The sequence below is a fragment of the Pavona decussata genome, unplaced genomic scaffold (assembly GCF_977016875.1).
Source record: "Pavona decussata unplaced genomic scaffold, jaPavDecu1.1 SCAFFOLD_602, whole genome shotgun sequence".
In the NCBI taxonomy this organism is placed as follows: Eukaryota; Metazoa; Cnidaria; class Anthozoa; order Scleractinia; family Agariciidae; genus Pavona; species Pavona decussata.
This window is the reverse complement of record NW_028145860.1, coordinates 1,674,053-1,689,721: the sequence shown is the minus strand read 5'-3', so window position 1 is coordinate 1,689,721 and position 15,669 is coordinate 1,674,053. Positions and strand designations below refer to the sequence as shown.

The following is a 15,669-nucleotide window of genomic DNA, read 5'->3' as shown; positions in this document are numbered from 1 at the left end:
ACCAATCACAAACCATTTCACTAATCCAGTTGTTTACTTGCAAGCGGTTTCGCTTGAGCGTCATTTTTCGGAAGCAATAGAGGTGCCCAGACGCGTTAAGTCTTTTGGGACCAGGGGCCTTTGTTCCCTTTGGCTTCAATTCTCTCGCGAACAATCGTTGCTACGAGTGACCATTGAAAAATCGGTTTCATTAGTTAAGCTAAATTAGCGTCCTTCAACAAAAAACGTCTGTTCAGCTTTTCATTAATCACATAACTTCAGGCTCGAACCTTGCAAATACACGAACGTGTTCAGCCTGGTTTCAAGTCTTCAAAACCTAGCTACGATCTAAGATGTGAGAACCTTATACTTGCTCCGCGCGGCTTGGAAACATGTCCAGGCAGTCGCGCTCGTCGCGTATGGAAACGTTGGAGGAAATGAGCTTCTCGAATTCAATTGAGCGGTCGGTTGGAGCGGCGGACGCCACATTGCAACATCTCGCCACCGCAAAGGAAACGTTTGGTGATCTGGAAGCAGCTTATCGAACTTTTAAACAAGACCTGGAAATCGTGAAAACCGAACATGCCACCCAGGTAGGGAAAACCTGCGTAGTAACTGGCTTGACTCCAAGTTTCCATTAATGCGACCTAAACTTTTAATCCTAAAGTCTAAGTGATGAGCTAAAGTGAGAACAATCAATTAACATCAAGTATTGATGACCGCCTGATCATACATGCTACACACGGTAATTCTAACTGTTAATTCTGTAACTTTTCAAATAAATGCTACTGTGCAGTACTTTTCTATTTGTTTGCCATACAAAGTGCCTCTAACGTTTAAGTCTGAGGGTGAAAATTCCTTAAGTGTGACCATTCAGATGAAATCTGCTAATCCGCCGAATACTTTGCTGTTCTTTCCTTGCTTTATTTTGTACAAGGTGGTTCTTAGTCAGTTTTGAGGCCGTGAATGAAATCATCTGTTCAACAGAAAGTTGTTCGTTTTCTAGCAGGTCTAGTTGCCATTACGCATCATTTTGATATTTTTCAAAACGGTATGTGGGATATTTTCACTGAAAAAGATTAATACAGCTTTTATTTAATAACCTTGAGACGAATGGTAAGTAATTGTACTTATAATCCGTTAATACTGTGCTTGTCTCAATTTGCACCCGCCTGAAAAAGTCTGTCTCGTGTCGTAAAAGGTTTGGTCTCCAATTTGTCTTCCTTCAAATTTTTATCTTCTAGCATTTAAACAAAGCTATTTTTCACTGCATTTGATCACAAAACAGAGCAAGAATTACAGTTCGAGCTCACTCAACCATTGATTCGCTGCATGATCATCAACAAAGAAATATGTAGACTTCTATCGCCATTATAAGATCAATATTCAGTTCAATTTCATTGATAATCTTGAACCATTACTAGCGAGAGAACATATTCAAAAGCAAAAATCAATGAATGAAAGGAGTGCTCAATTCGTTTTCTATAGATAATGAACTACAGCAAACCGAAAAACAATTTCGTGTCATGATGCACTTAAATGGTGAAACCTTAAAGCCAATAATAATTAGAATATTTTGTATAGCCGAACGTCATTATGAAGAAAACAACAGGAAAAATTGCCTGATAGCTCAAAAAATTCAAACTTGTAGAGGATCAAACGTTAGCATAACATCTTAAACTGGCAGCGTAATAAATACTGAACTTTTGCTAAGGTATAATTGAGGTAAACTTTTGATTTTTATAAAGATTACCTTTGAGAAAACTTTACTGAAGAAACTAAAAGAAGTTAAGCAATTTTAAACAAATTTTGGAACGAAACTAAACCATCATCTAAGGCGATCAAGTCTTTACTGGATATCTCTTTTCAAACACCTATTTATCCCATGCCATAGAGAATACAGCCAATCAGAAAGCTAGAAACCAGTGGGATATTTCACGGTATAACACTCGAAAGCATTGCATAACTGGTATTTCTAATTAATTACTAAACTATAATAAATTATGATAATTATCGAACAGGTTAACCAGCTTCAAACCAGGATAGAAAATCTACAGAAAGCAAGGGGAACGCTTGAAGAACAATTGAGCGAGTCAAGGACCGAGTGCAAAAGAAACCAGGAAGAACTGGTGACGATTAAACGCACGCTGACAGAGAAAGGCTGGGAAAAAGACAATCTAGAGCGGGATGTGACTTCATGTAAAAACATCATCAATGTCTTACGAAAAGAGAAAGATGAACTGGAAAAAGAGTTTGCAAACCTGCAAAGAGAAATGTCCTCAAGTTCAGTTATGGTTTCCCCTGGAAATTCCGAGGAGCAAAGCGACCAACTGCTTTCGGCGAAGCAAGAGGCGGCACAATGGGAAGAGAGTTACAACTTTGTTGTACAAGAAAAGGAAGTTTTGCAGAGAGATTTGGTGGAGTTGCAAGACACGTTGGCGGGAGTGCAAGCCGAGAGTGAAAAGTTGCAGAGGGAAATATTGAACAATAATAAAAATTACAGTATTAAGGTACGTAGAAATTGTACTTGAACGCTGTTCTTGTACCTTGAAAATATAAATATATAGGGACCTTACGAAAACACTCCGGCGACGGCAACAACAACGCCACAAAACAGAAGGCTTAATGAACAACGTTTTAAGTTTTCGTACATTTCTCTGCCGTCCTCTGCAAAACAACAGCGTGAAATGACCAAATTCAAGGGTTAGTCTTTCTTAACTTGAACGCCACTCCCTACCAATTTGTTTCCTAGGTAGTTTTTTGTTTGTGTAGAAGTTGAACGAGTTGAAATAATCGCGAAGTAGCACAAACGAAATAAAGTTATATTTTCAAGTGGCGTTTTCGTTGACGTTGCCGTCTTACATTCGTAAGGTCCCTCAGAAAGAATGTTACGCCGGCTTTGGTTTTGAATCAGGCCACGGTTGTTCAAAGAGCGGATAAGTCGCTATTCAGCGGATAAATTGTACTGGCTGAAGTACATTTTATCGGCTGGATAGCCATTTATCCACTGAATAGAGTTAGCGGACGCTCTTTGAATGACCGGGGCCTGTTGGCTTTCTCACTGTTATGAAACAATACTCACTTGTATAAATAAAGGCAACGCCAAAGTGTGGAGTTTTCTCCGAGCTGTTTTGACCTGAAAGAGATTTAGAGTTTTGATGTGAATATAAAGTTTTGAAGTTTTAGCGTTTGGTCTGAAATAGGGATTAGCTTAGATATAGCTTAGATATACGCAGTACAGTTTCATTATCATAGTATTCTTACTGTTTGAATTCACCTCATTAAAATAACCGCCGTGCTTCTAATGAGCGCTCAGTTTTGATAAGCGCTCTTCCTTGAGATCTCAAAATAAGTTTTTCGCTAAATGGAATCTCTGCAGTGATCGACCTGAGACAAATAAAATGTACCAAAAAATTCATATTTTGGTCATATATAACAAGAGGTTCTTTCCCCGCCACGTGGTAGTACTGGTAGTCATCGTAGACGCGCTGACCACCTTATAGCCAGCTTTCACATCTGTGTTTCTTTTAGAACGATTTTCGATTGAGTGTCGTAAAACCAAAACCAAAGTAATTTTTGCAACCAATCACAACAGACTTAACGGCACAATGAACCAATCAGAATTCAAAGGAAATACATGTAACCGGTATTAAGCGCGGGAAACGCATTTGACCAAGAAGTGATTGGCTCCCCATTGGTTGAAAATGGCGCGAACTTTCAGTTGCCTAACAATCAAAGCGAGCAGTAAAGCGAAACCAAACCAAACGCGAATAATTTTCGAAACTCAGTTTAAAGCCACTCTATTTTATATTTAATTGCAGGTGTCTAAGCTTGAGATGCAGATGCAGAGTGCAACTAAACAGAAAGAGAACCTAAAAATTCAGCTTGGTGAATCACGAGAGGAAATTCGCAAAAACAAAGAAGCTCATTCTTTACTGCAAAAAGACTCATTCGAACTTCAGAGACAAGCGGACAGCTCAAAAGAAGAACTCGCGACCAAGATGCGCCAAATCGAAAAGTTAGAAACCGTCAATAAGGATCTTGTTTCTAAAGTGGAAGATCTTAAAAAGGAATTGTCCAAACAGAGGATGTCGCTAGAATTCCACGCGAACCAGAGTAAAGTGGTTCAAACAGAAATGAACTTGTCTCAAACAAAACTTTCTGAGCTGGATAGCAGTTTGCAGTCAACTAGAAACGAAAGAGATCAACTTCAAAGGGAGTTGTTTGCGGTTTCAAGTAAACTATCGACAGTCGAAGAAGCTAACATGAGGAGCTTAGAGAGGAACACTCATTTAGAAGCAGAAAATTCGAGATTGCGTGACAATATTGCTGGAATCGAGTCGGAGATGTTCGCGCAGGGACGAAGATTCTCGCAACTGGAACCGACTTACGCGCACGCTAAAGAAGAAATTGAACTGCTGACCACAAACCTCGAAGAGTCTTCGATGAAAATTAGTCAGCTTGAGGCCAGTTATGAAACAGCTGAACGAGAAAGAGATGAACTAAAAGAAGAACTTGAACTATCAGAGCGCAGGCATGCTGAGACTAAGGCTTTGCTTCAAAAAACGGAAGACGCCAGTAATGAAGTAGAACAGAAGTTAGCGGCCATGAAAAGTCAGCAGATTAAGTACGAGGGTCAATTAGAAAGCGCTTCGAAGCAGAAGTTAAGCTTTAAAGCCGAGCTGGAGGAAGAAAGATCAAAAGTTGCAAAGCTGAAAAGAGAACTTGCGAAAGCTCAGAGTCGCAATGAGGAGTTTCAAAGAAGCGTGGACTGGGATAAGAAAGAATCCACCAACAAGGATAAGACTATTGACGAGCTGAGAGCTTCAGTGGCGGCCTATGAGGTGAAGACTGAGTCCTTGTTTAGCGAAGTGAGTAAACTTCAAGCGCAGATGGAGATAATAGAGGAAGAGAAAAGAGAACTTCAAGAGGAGGTGTTAGAAGCGCAGAAGCGAGTGCGCGACACGGAGGTAGATAACAAACAGACTAAGGACGAAAACGAGAAATTGAATCTTGAAATGCAATCGTTTTACAAACGTTTATCAGAATTGCAGGCTTCGTATAATGCGTGTGAACACGAGAAGTTTGACTTTCAGCACCAATCGATGGCATTGCAACAGAAGGTGACCAAGCTGGAAGCTGAGCTTGAGGAAGCCACCACTCAACGATCCGCGTGTGAGATAAGAGTGCAAGAATTCGCAGCCACTTGTACTTCAGTGAGTCAAGAGGCTGCTTCACTTAAAAGTCAACTTCTTGAGCAGCAGCGCATAAATGATGATTTTCACAAAGAGATCGCAGAGAAAGAAGTTTTGGCAAAACAACTTCAGGAAAAACTAGACGCCACGAATGTTGACTTTGATGCTTCTCGCAATGAACTTAAAAATACAAGAGAGATGCGTGACACGTGTGAAAGGGAGAAGAAAACTTTACAAAATCAGCTTATGGTTAAACAAGAGGAATTTACCAAAGCGCAGAGCTTGTACGAAACGACCCTCAAACGCAAAGAACAGCTTGAGACCGACTTAAATGTGGCTCAGAAACGAATGGCTAACATGGAGTCAAGTCTGAAGAGATCTGTTGCCGCTGATAAGACTAGAGAGCTGAATCACGAGCGGTCGAGATCAAGTGAACTGGCTAAAGAACTAGCTTCATATAAGAGTAAGGTACTCTCCCTAGAGTCGATGTCGGCGCTCACTAAGAACGATATTCAAGGACTCCTAGATGAATTAGAAGACACAGAGGACAAAATGTCGATTATGAAACAAGAGTTGGAAGAAGCAGTTTTGGGTAAAGAGCAGCGGGAACAGAAAGTAAACATTCTTGAGAAAAGGAACTCAGAACTTGAGCAAGAGATCTCGACTTGCAAGGAATTTAAGGAGAAAGCCGAGGAAGAACTTCATGTAATGCGCACTCGTATAGCAAAATATGAATCCCAAATTGAGTCTATTCAAGAGCAGAGAACGCAGCTTAAGCAGCAACTAGATGCGTTCAATGCCAAACTCATTTGCGATAAGGAGCAAACAATGCGCTTAGAGAGCAAAGTTGTGGAGGAAAAGAAGATTAACGAAACTCTTAACAAAGCAATTGTTAGAAAAGATCAACTTGTGGAGGAGCTTCAAATGAGCATAAGATCTACAGAAGCTGAATTAGAGAAAGGAAAGAGTGAATTGATGACCTTAAAGGTGATGAATGAAGGTTTGACAGCAGAAAAAAGTGAGTATGAAGCAAGATTGGCTTCATATCGACAGAGACTTGAGCAACGCGAGGCGGAGGTATTCACACTCAGGGAATCTGTCATGACGCTTGAACAAGAAATAAGCGCTTCTAAGTTCAAAAATGCCAGTTTAGAGGGTCAGTTATCAAACCTTCAACGCGACAAAGAAGACTACAAGAACGAGCGCGGAAGCTATCAAGCCAGTGTGACCAATATCAAAAGAGATCTTAAGATTGCGCAAAACGAAGCTCACGAGATGGGACGGACTTGCGAAAGTCTGCGCATGGACTTAAAGGAAAAGGAGAACTCTTTGGAAAAGGCAAGAGACGACAAGGTTGTGTTGGAAACGCAGATGTTAGCATTACAGCAAGATTTAGATTCTTTGAAACTCAATTATGAGTTGAGTCAGTCCAGGGTGAAGGAGCTCGAAGATAGCTTGGATGAGGCTAATGATAGTATCTCGAGACTTGAGACGAGCAGTTACCACGATGAACACAGTGAGCTGGAAAAGTCTTGGGATGCAAAGGTGTGGGAAGCGGAGGTGCTTTATAAGCAAAGTGAAGAAAGAGAGAGATCACTGAAACAAAAACTCGATGACCAAAAGAACAAGATTAAAAGGTTGGAGGCGGAGAAAAAGACCATGCAACAAGAAAGCCTGGATTGCAACCGAGAGAACAGCATACTGCAAAGGAAAGTACAAGATTGCGAGCTGTCATTCGAGAAGTATGAGCAAGAGAAGAGAGAACTGAAAGATGAATTGGTCGCCTTGCACGGTAAATTAACAGAACTGGAAGTGAACCACGATTATGAGAAACGAGAGAATGATTCTATGAAACGTCAACTTGAGGACGCTCTTCAGAGAGTGACAAGCAGTCGTGAAGAGTTCTTGGAAAATGATAAACAGCTTATAGAACAGAGGCTCGGGGCGGATGCCATCAAGAAGGAAATGGAAGAAAAATTGTTGTTAGCTGACCAGTTGAAAGCTAGTAAACTGTACTTAGAAGAAAGCATCGAGACACTTAAACAAACTTTAGCAGCATCTCGTGAAGACTGTGAGAGAAGTAAACTCGAAAAAGGCCGCTTACAACAGGAAATATTGACACTGACGTCGTCTAATAGCGAATACGAGACACGAATTCAAAAACTTTCTCTTGAAAGAGAACGGATTCAACTCGAGTATCAAGCTTCGCTGGTAAGAGTGTCGTCATTGGAGCAACAGTTGATTGAAAAAGATCGTGAAAAAAATGCGCTATGTGGAAAGATGGAAGAATGGAAGAATAATTCATTAATGCACCAAGAAAGTCAAGTAACCGCCGATAAACACATCGCAGATCTCGAAGGGATGCTTAATGTTTTGAAGACAGATGCAATTAAGAAAGAAGGGGAAATAAAAGATCTTCAAACTAGGAAATCCAACTTGGAGAATGAAGCTGATATTTTTAAGAAAAGAGCACACAAGCTGGAGCTAGAGTACAAGGAGTTAGCTGAGCAGAATCGGAACCTTGAATCGCAGAATAAATCTCTTTTGCGCCTAAAAACTGCTGAGAATTCTACAGCTGTTTTACAAGAGAAAGTTCAGGCCATGGAAAGAGACGTTCTTGTATATAAAAGAAAAATCGCTGAGTTGGAAGCTAATAACCAAGCAATGTTAGCAAAGCAAACGGAGTTGCGAGATAATCTTGCTGCTGCTAGAGCCGAGGCGACGAGCTGGGAATCGAAATGCCACGGTTTACAAGCAAGAAAGAACGAGATTGAGCACGACATGTTAGCGCTACAAAGGGAATACACTCCACTCAAAGATGATCATCGTCATTCTGTTTTCATGCTGGAAAGCGCTCAAGGAGAAATGCAAGAGGCGCGCAATAAGGTATTAAAATTAGAAATGGAGATTAACAAAGCGGATAATGTTCGAACGCAACTTGAACTGCAGGTGCAAGAATACAAAGCAACGCTAAAGAAAAGAGATGAAGAGGTACTAAGTTTACAGCGTAACCTTCAAGAGTCGCGTCTGTTATTAGAACACAAAGGTCTCTCAACTACTGATAAAGACCCTGCCGTTGAGAGTTTGGCAAGTGAGAACAACAAACTAGAAAAAGAAGTGTTTGCGCTGCGTCAAGAATTGAACAGCACTCAGAGCTTACTAACAGCTGCCATGAGAGGAAAGGATGAAGCCGATAAAGAGGGGTTTGCCCTGAAGAGAAGCGTAACAGAATTGCAAGCAAAATTGAATTCTTCTCAACAACAGATTCAAGAATTGCAAAACAGTATCAGCGCTTGCCAAAGAAGGATAACAACTTCCGAGGAAGGACAACAGAAGGCAATTATTGAACAAGTTACTCTCAGATCACAGCTGAATGAAGCTAATAAACGAGCAGCTTACAGCAAGGACGAATTCTTTGAAACACAGAGAGAGTTGTTCAGTCTCAGAGCCTTGGTTGAGAATTACAAAAAGGAAGTGGCGAAGAACGATGCTTTGATCAAAGAACAAAGCACCAGAATCAAAAGCCAAGAGGAAGAACTGAGGACATCGAAGCTGAGGATTACAGGCGGACGCGATGAATACGAGAGCGTAAATCAAGAGGTAGCGAGACTTAAACTTCAAATTGAAGAGAAAGATCGTTGTATTGCAGAAACGGAACACAATGCGAGAAGGCTTCTTCAAGAGAATAGCAAGTTCCGTTTTGAGTTGTCCGAATGTCAAGCTCTTGAATCAGCGCATAAGAGAAATTTTAACGATTCAAAACACAAGGTGGACTCTCTTCAAGAAGAAATCATTTCCCTGCGTCAGAGAATGTCTTATTTGGAAGCTCAAAACTTCGCAAAGGAAGAAGAGCTTCAAGAAAACAGAAAAGAATTACTGGCTCTTAAGAGAACTAACTTTGGATTCAAGTCTAAATATCAGGCACTTGAGCGCCAAAAACGTGAATTACAAACAGAGCTATCCATGGCTAAGACCAAGTCCAGTTTTATCAACGAACACGACGAATTGAAAAGTGGCGCGTATTTCACTTTTGCTGACAGGTCGACGACAATTGTAGAAGCAATAGACGATTCTGTCTCAAGACGAACTTCGGTTTTGGCGAGGAAAAACGAAGAATATTCGAATGAGATATCTCGGTTAGAAAATAACGTTCGTGAACTGCAATCCAAGCTTGCAGCGGAAAGCAAAGAGAAAGAAAAGTTAGAGTGCGACGTACTTTGGAGAACACGAAGGATCGAAGACCTTGAGGGAAGGATCCTAAAAGATCATACACCGGATGCAGATTTCAAGGGCTTGAATCTAAAGCTGGCGGCTCTTGAACAAGAACTTTTTGCGTCCAAGGAAACAATTTCACGATTAGAAAAATGCTGCGATTCCGGCGATGAGAAATTGAAGGCTACCGAAGAAAAACTACGCTTAGCTGAGCAAAAGACGTTTAACATTCAGTCATCTTATCTGACGAGTCAGGATAGAGGCGACGCACAGCCTAATAAGTTACTCGAAGCCCAGAGAAGATTAACTGTGATACAAGCAACACTTGAAGATGAATTCCAGGGGCATCTACGACAAGAGGAAAATCTAAAGAGATTGGTGGATGAGGCTAGAAGAAGGAATGACGACTTAAGAAAGGAGATTTCTAGGAATGAGAACGCTAGACGACCATCCGTAACAGCCACGAGTAGTCTTCAGATTGACATTGACTTGCTTAAAAAAGATCTCGCTCAATATAGAGAGGACAATCATAGACTTCTCACTGAGAAGGAGGATCTGAACATTCAGCTTCAAAAACTCCAGCTGCAGATCTCAAGCTCTGAGACTAGCTACAGTGACGTCAAGCGAGAGAATGATGATCTACGTTTCCAACTTAGCAGTCTTCAGAGGAGTTACTCGATGTTAAAAGACACCTCGGATAATGTCAAGCTGGAAACACACTTTGTTAGCATGCGCAATGGTGACTCGATCGCAGTACAACATAGCGAGCTTGAAATACAACAACTGAAAGACGAAAAGGATAGGTTGAATGGAGAAGTAGCTTCATTCAAACTGTTGTTATCATCCTATAAAGAGAAACTCGACTTGCTTCACTCAGAGAAAGTGAAGCTGAGCGATAAACTCGAAGCATCGGAGCGAACGGTGTTTGGCTTGGAACAAGTCAACAAAACCCTGATTGCGGAGAAAAGCCAACTTGAACAGCAAGTATACGCTATCACGCACAAGGCAAGCACCACTGAACTGGACGAATTTGTTAGAAACAAAGAAACAGGGAAGATGTTCGAGCTGCGAATCGATTTGGAAAAGATGACAAGAGAAAGGGACTACCTTCAACAATTGCTTGATCTAGCCAGGTCACGTGATGACTTCGACAAGTGCATGCAGTTGGAGAGAGCGCACAATCAGAAAATGGCGGAAAAGGACAACTTCATTGACGAGCTTAGAAGAGAAACCACAACACTACAACTCGAGGTTGGAAGATTAAAACAAGAAAACAGCCTAAGCCAGACCGATAGTGAAAACTTGAGGAAGAAATATGTGGAGATTTTAAACGAGCGAGACAGCTTGCAAAGGCAGTGTATCGAGTATAGACTTAAAAATGAAAACAACACACCGTTTGATACTGACAGCATTCGGCGAGAGATTAATGAAAAGAGCGTTACTATTGACAAACTTCGCACAGAGACGCATAAATTGCAAAATGAAGTTGATTCCACGAAAAAAGAACTCGTGGAGAAAACGTTTCTCTCCCAGAGAAGTAACATTGAAGCCGAGCACTTGAGAGAAGAGACAAACTCCCTAAGGACTGCACTTGCTAATAGCGTCAAAGAGAATGGAACTTTAAAGCTAACTTTGGACGGTATTTGCAAAGAAAGAGATTTTCTATTCAAGAGCAAATGCTCGTTAGAGTACGACCTTTCAGTATCGCAGAGGAAAATGTCCCAAGCTGAAAAACCCGCTTTGAACGGAAACTCCAAAAAAGACCAAGAACTGTCTCTTGTGCAAAGTAAGTTTGCGAAACTGGAAAGCGACTTTAAAGAAGTAAAGCAAGAGAATGAAACGATGAAGCTGGAAATAGAACTTAAAATAAAGACGGAAGTATGGAGAAAACAAGAGTGTATCTTCCAATTGGAAAAAGACATGAGAAAACTGAAAGCGGAAAATGAGTATCATCAAAAAGTTATGGAAGAAAAAAACGCTAACTTGGGCAAGCTCCGCTCGCAAATCCTATCATGGCAGAAGCAGGCGGAGAAATTAGAGAAGGAACTCTACGTGTCTCAAGAAGCTTATGAGAAATGCGATCGACGGATGAAAGAAATTTACAACTCTCAACATGAACTTTTGACGCTTGAAGACGTTCGTAGTTTGGTCAGCGCTACTCCAGTCATAAGCATGCGCAGTATATCTAGGTGTGAGCATAGCATCACTGGTAGAAAGCTGACTGAGGACAATAGCTTAAGCTTGAGTAGCATTCGCTATAGCTTTTACGACAATTAAAATAACGAGTGTGCCACGAACTAAGAGACAAGTTTGATGGATTCGTTAAGAAACTATTTTGAAATACGAATAGGACTAAGCATTTACGCTTTGGAGAAACGAGGTCGCAAGTAGAATCAGTTTCCAACTTACCTCGACGTGCGTGGACGTGCGGCAGCCTGAGTTCCATTTCATTAAGGTCAATCTCGCGCGCGAAAAGGTGAGGTGTTTTGCTGTTTGGCCACCCAACGCAAGAACATCAGTGCAAGCATCAAAGCAGGAATACAGGGTTCAGTGCTAACGTGGTGTGTCCAGGCCTGAAAAACGCAAAAAAATAAGTAAATAAATAAATAAATAAATAACGCTTGTTCTTCGGGCTGTCGTAAATACTCAGGCATAAGGACGGTGCCTACTAATACAGAAGTATTTTTGCGCGATGTATGACTATGCGGGAAAAGCAGATCTTAGCAAGGGCTATTGGAATCCAAAAAAGAAAATTGGGGGTAACCACGCATTTTTTTTGAAAAATTAAGCAACAGTAATTCCAAAAAGCGCCAAAATACAAAACAATGTATTGCATTTTTCCCAAATTGAAGCTTGATTATCTCTGCAAAAAGCATGGTTACCCTTAATTTTCTTTTTGGATTCCAAAAACCCTTGCCAAGATCTGCGTAGTTACCCGAGATGCGCAGAACGAGGTTATTTCACAAACTAGAGTCAGGTCAATCCTAAACAAGTAGACTATCCAGAGTACGCTTGTAAGTTCGTAACTGCAAACTGTAAGAATTTGTCCTATGATTCAGCATACACGTGGCTTGGCTATCCAAACGCTTTTCATGGTGAAATTCAGGCCCTCGATTGCGGTTTGCGCGCATTCTTGGTAACCAGCGGAACAAGCGACTTGGAGCAAAGGATTTGAAAGACTTTACATTGATTAATTATTTAATTCAAAGTTAAGGCTCAAACTGGACCTGAGCTTAATATTGCTTTGATTAACTCAGCCTAATATTTTGACAGCACTCAGCAATTTCAGTAGTGTAAATCTTGAATGTTTTTGAATTTTTAGCTTTAATAAAATGTGTTGCGTGATTTAATGAGTCGAAGCACTTTTTAGTCTCCTTCCATTAAAAAAATAGAATTCCGAGTTCACTCTTCCAAGCCCACCTCCCGCTTTTTTCCCCCTCCCCCTCCCCCTCCCCCCTACCCCCAGCAGGCTAACGCTTTGTTCATTTGCATAAAAAAAAGGATCTTACAATGCGCCAAAAGTGTCAATTTTTTTGCTCAATGGAACCAATGGACTGGTGTTAAATAAACATTAATGAACACCTTTAAGTTTATACTCCACAGGTTTATGACAACAAGCAAGAATGATCTATGTTTGAATACTCAGATCCACAAATACCTACCACAAAATAATTGTTCCTTTACTAAACGTACAATTTTGTTTTGCTTTGTTAACAAGTCAGTTGGTTGCTTTCTGGTAGTTGGTGTTTAGCGCTAAAATACCGACGAAACCAAACTTGCCGATATATCACCTATGTGAACCACGACCACGAAAAACTAACAAGGTAACGTCTGTATTAGAAGAAAGCTGAATTTTCTATTGAAACAAGATTTTCGTTGAGTTAAGCTGAATATAAGATGTTCCAAGGGCTCCTTATCACATTCGATGTGTTTGCACTCACCCCTTTAAATTTATGCATTCAAAACGAACTCTCTATAGCTTGAATTTTTTATCACCTCACCTTTAGTCCGTTTCTCTTTCCTCTTTGTGCGAAAACTGTTGAGTATCATCAATTTTCACCGCTGTCTGATGGTTTTCGGTGATCTTGTTTTCACAACTGTCACGTGACAAATGTCACGTGTTTTGTGGCAGGCGTTACTGTTTGAAGCAAAAGTTCGCAATTCGTTCCCAGTGTCCTCACTCTTCCTTCCGTTCTCTAGAAAGGAAGAGAGAGGCTCTGGGAAAGAGGTTGAAAAGTTAGGTGAATTTGTTATGTTTACGGCAAAGTTGATATAAGAGAATGGTTATGAAGCCAAACAAGTTTCTTTGTTACATGTTTTTGTTAACATTTTTGGCCTTGACTGGCTGAAACCCCAATAGATTTTGAAATGCGTTGGAGCAACTGGCCAATAGAAACGTTCCTGTTAAAATAGTCAGCTGTAGTGTGAACGTTAAAACATAGGATTGTGCATGGTCGCAGCCCTTCCAACCTAAATTGCAGCACCATTGTTATCAACTTTGAACAAGGCAAGGTTTCATAACCAGTCCCTCAATTAACTATGGTTTACGCAGAGTTTTATTGGATGAAGTTTCATATAAAATAAGTGGTACCAGTACAAATTTTGATTGAAAGCGAATTTGAGTACGGCAAAATACTTAAACAAATAACAATTTCTTGTTGCATCAAAACTGGCAAGTATAAGGGTGTCAATGAGGTTAAGCGTCAGCCTTCAAACAGCCTAAAATTTAACCGTGAACCGTCAAAAAATGGTAATTTTTATCATCAACCGTCACAAAGAGCAGTTATTATTAGACGTGAAAAGGTTTTAAGGTCTTAAATATCATTATTTCTGCTGCTCAACCCGGAGTTCTAGCTCTCACTGGAGAATCGTTTTAACAGATAAACCACTTTCTTTCTTCCCAATGATACTCACGCTATGGTCTGATCAACTTAATTTCCATCTAAACTGACATCACAACTAACTTCCGCCTGGAAGTACTTTCGGTTTCAAAGTATCAATGATTGACTCCATTGATAACGTGTTTCTGACCCCAAAACAACCTCCAGGACGCAATTGGTAAAATTAAGAAACACAAAAGTATATATTAACCCTATCCCGCCCGAGGGAAATGCCAAATTTTTCTAAATCCATAACTATGAACTGGGAGACCACATGTGATATACCATTTAAAAGGTATTTTCTGGGGTATGCTATAAATCACACCAACAAAGATGGAGGAGGTCACATATTACAGTGAGAAAATCCAAAACGAAAGAAGAAAAACATTGAAAATTTTCCTATTTGTTGTACATCTTGGGTATCCCCCTAAACTATAGCTTAATATACAGCTCTCAGTGCATTGCTTGTTGTAATATATCAACTGGACCCTTAACGTACAAAGGAAAAAAATCCAAAAGTTTGAGGGTGATAAATCAAGTCTCATATAGGAGGGGGGCATGATTTTATGCCTTCAATTTGTAGATCTTTCCAAGATCTTTTGGTTGTGCAAATTTCACACAAATTGACCAAATACTGAGCTCATAATTACGTCATGTGCCATATGGCAATCTTGGGCGGGAAAGGGTTAACTTTAAACTCATGAAAGAAATTTCTCCTTGATAACCGTCAACCCTCAAAAGCCCTAAAATTTAACGTTAACCGTCAAAATCGGTGAAATTTAACCGTCAACTGTCAAAGCTACCGCCCCATTCAGACCCTCTTGTAATCAACTATTTCTTCGTATCTTCTGTAAATCAAGTTCTTCAACCCTCTTTTACCGGAAAAATATGTTGTGAGTATTTGTATTTACATTGTACTTCGCTGTGCGATTGAATTGTAAGATCACTTTTAAGGATCGCCTTAGCTTCTCCTCTCCTCACCCCCCTCCCCCCTGGGGACTTTATATAGTATGCAAAACTAGGAGGCTCAGCCCGAAGTAGTATGCCAAAGGGAAGTAACAGATTTGTCGCCAAAAAAATACCGTGAACTCAAAGAGTAGAAATTAATCCAATTGTTAGGGAGGGTAGCAGAAACTGAGCGGAAAATTTGTGGCAGAAATTACAATCCAATGATTACAATTGCTGGCGTAAAAAATGATTCGGAGGTAAAACAAAAGCTCACTTTTGTTGTTGTTGTTGTTGTTGTTGCTGTTGTTATTGTTTTATGTATGAGGAAGGAGTATCATTTCGGTAAAAGTTAGTATGTGAAAGGTTAGGATGTTCAACCTCCCTCCCCTCCCCATAGAAAATTTTATGAAGTCCCTCCGCCCACGTGTTTAACTAATTTCAGCGTTCCGCTCTAC

General features: G+C 40.4%; 1 protein-coding gene across 1 annotated transcript; it reads left to right on the top strand.

Annotated features, from left to right (window-relative positions):
* Positions 1-371: 371 nt before the first annotated feature.
* Positions 372-11,757, top strand: LOC146449303 (uncharacterized). Its single transcript, XM_085101911.1, has 3 exons — positions 372-572; positions 2,001-2,489; positions 3,801-11,757. The coding sequence occupies exons 1-3, from the start codon at positions 372-374 to the stop codon at positions 11,661-11,663; spliced, it is 8,553 nt and encodes a 2,850-aa protein (XP_084958037.1). The 3' UTR covers positions 11,664-11,757.
* Positions 11,758-15,669: the final 3,912 nt, after the last annotated feature.